General features: G+C 50.5%; 1 protein-coding gene across 1 annotated transcript in view; it reads left to right on the top strand.

Annotated features, from left to right (window-relative positions):
- ETH_00041340 (uncharacterized protein) overlaps nucleotides 1–151 on the top strand; it is a gene marked incomplete at both ends in the record, with an annotated part of 2264 nt that extends 2113 nt beyond the window's left edge. Inside the window, one exon of the mRNA XM_013375643.1 lies at nucleotides 3–151. Coding sequence (XP_013231097.1) covers nucleotides 3–151 — 149 coding nt within the window. The remainder of the gene's footprint in view (nucleotides 1–2) is intronic.
- Between the last annotated feature and the right edge of the window lie 328 nt (nucleotides 152–479).

Raw genomic sequence — 479 nt, 5'->3', positions numbered from 1 at the left:
CCCACCCCACCAGCAGCAGCAGCAGCAGCAGCAGCAGCAAAGATGGGGGAAGAAGCAGCTCGCCACGTGGCTGCTTATTTGGAATACGACGCCCTCGTGGGATCGACAGCTGGGGATCGTCTTCTGTCTCCCGAGGTGTCTGTACACCTGAGCTGAATCTGAAGTGGCTTTTTGCTTAATTGCAAAACTGCTGTAAACATTTACATAATAAATATATATTTAATACACAATTGATAATATTAAATCTGTTTTAAATGTATATTTCAACATATGTATATGAGTCTAGAAGTAGATAATATTCCCGTGCCTGCATCTGCTGCTGCTGCTGCTGCTGCTGCAGGAGTACGAGAAGGTGCGTGCTGCTGCTGCTGCTGCTGCTGCTGACCCGCTCTGCGCTTACTGGGTTTGCGTCACTTCGGGGCTGCGCTGCCGCACAGTAGGGCCCTTTAGCCGCTGCTTCTGCGGCCACTCTTTCCGCG

This window comes from Eimeria tenella, genomic scaffold, assembly GCF_000499545.2.
Source record: "Eimeria tenella Houghton genomic scaffold, Eth_scaff2932, whole genome shotgun sequence".
Lineage (NCBI taxonomy): Eukaryota > Apicomplexa > Conoidasida > Eucoccidiorida > Eimeriidae > Eimeria > Eimeria tenella.
This window is presented reverse-complemented; position numbering and strand designations above follow the sequence as displayed.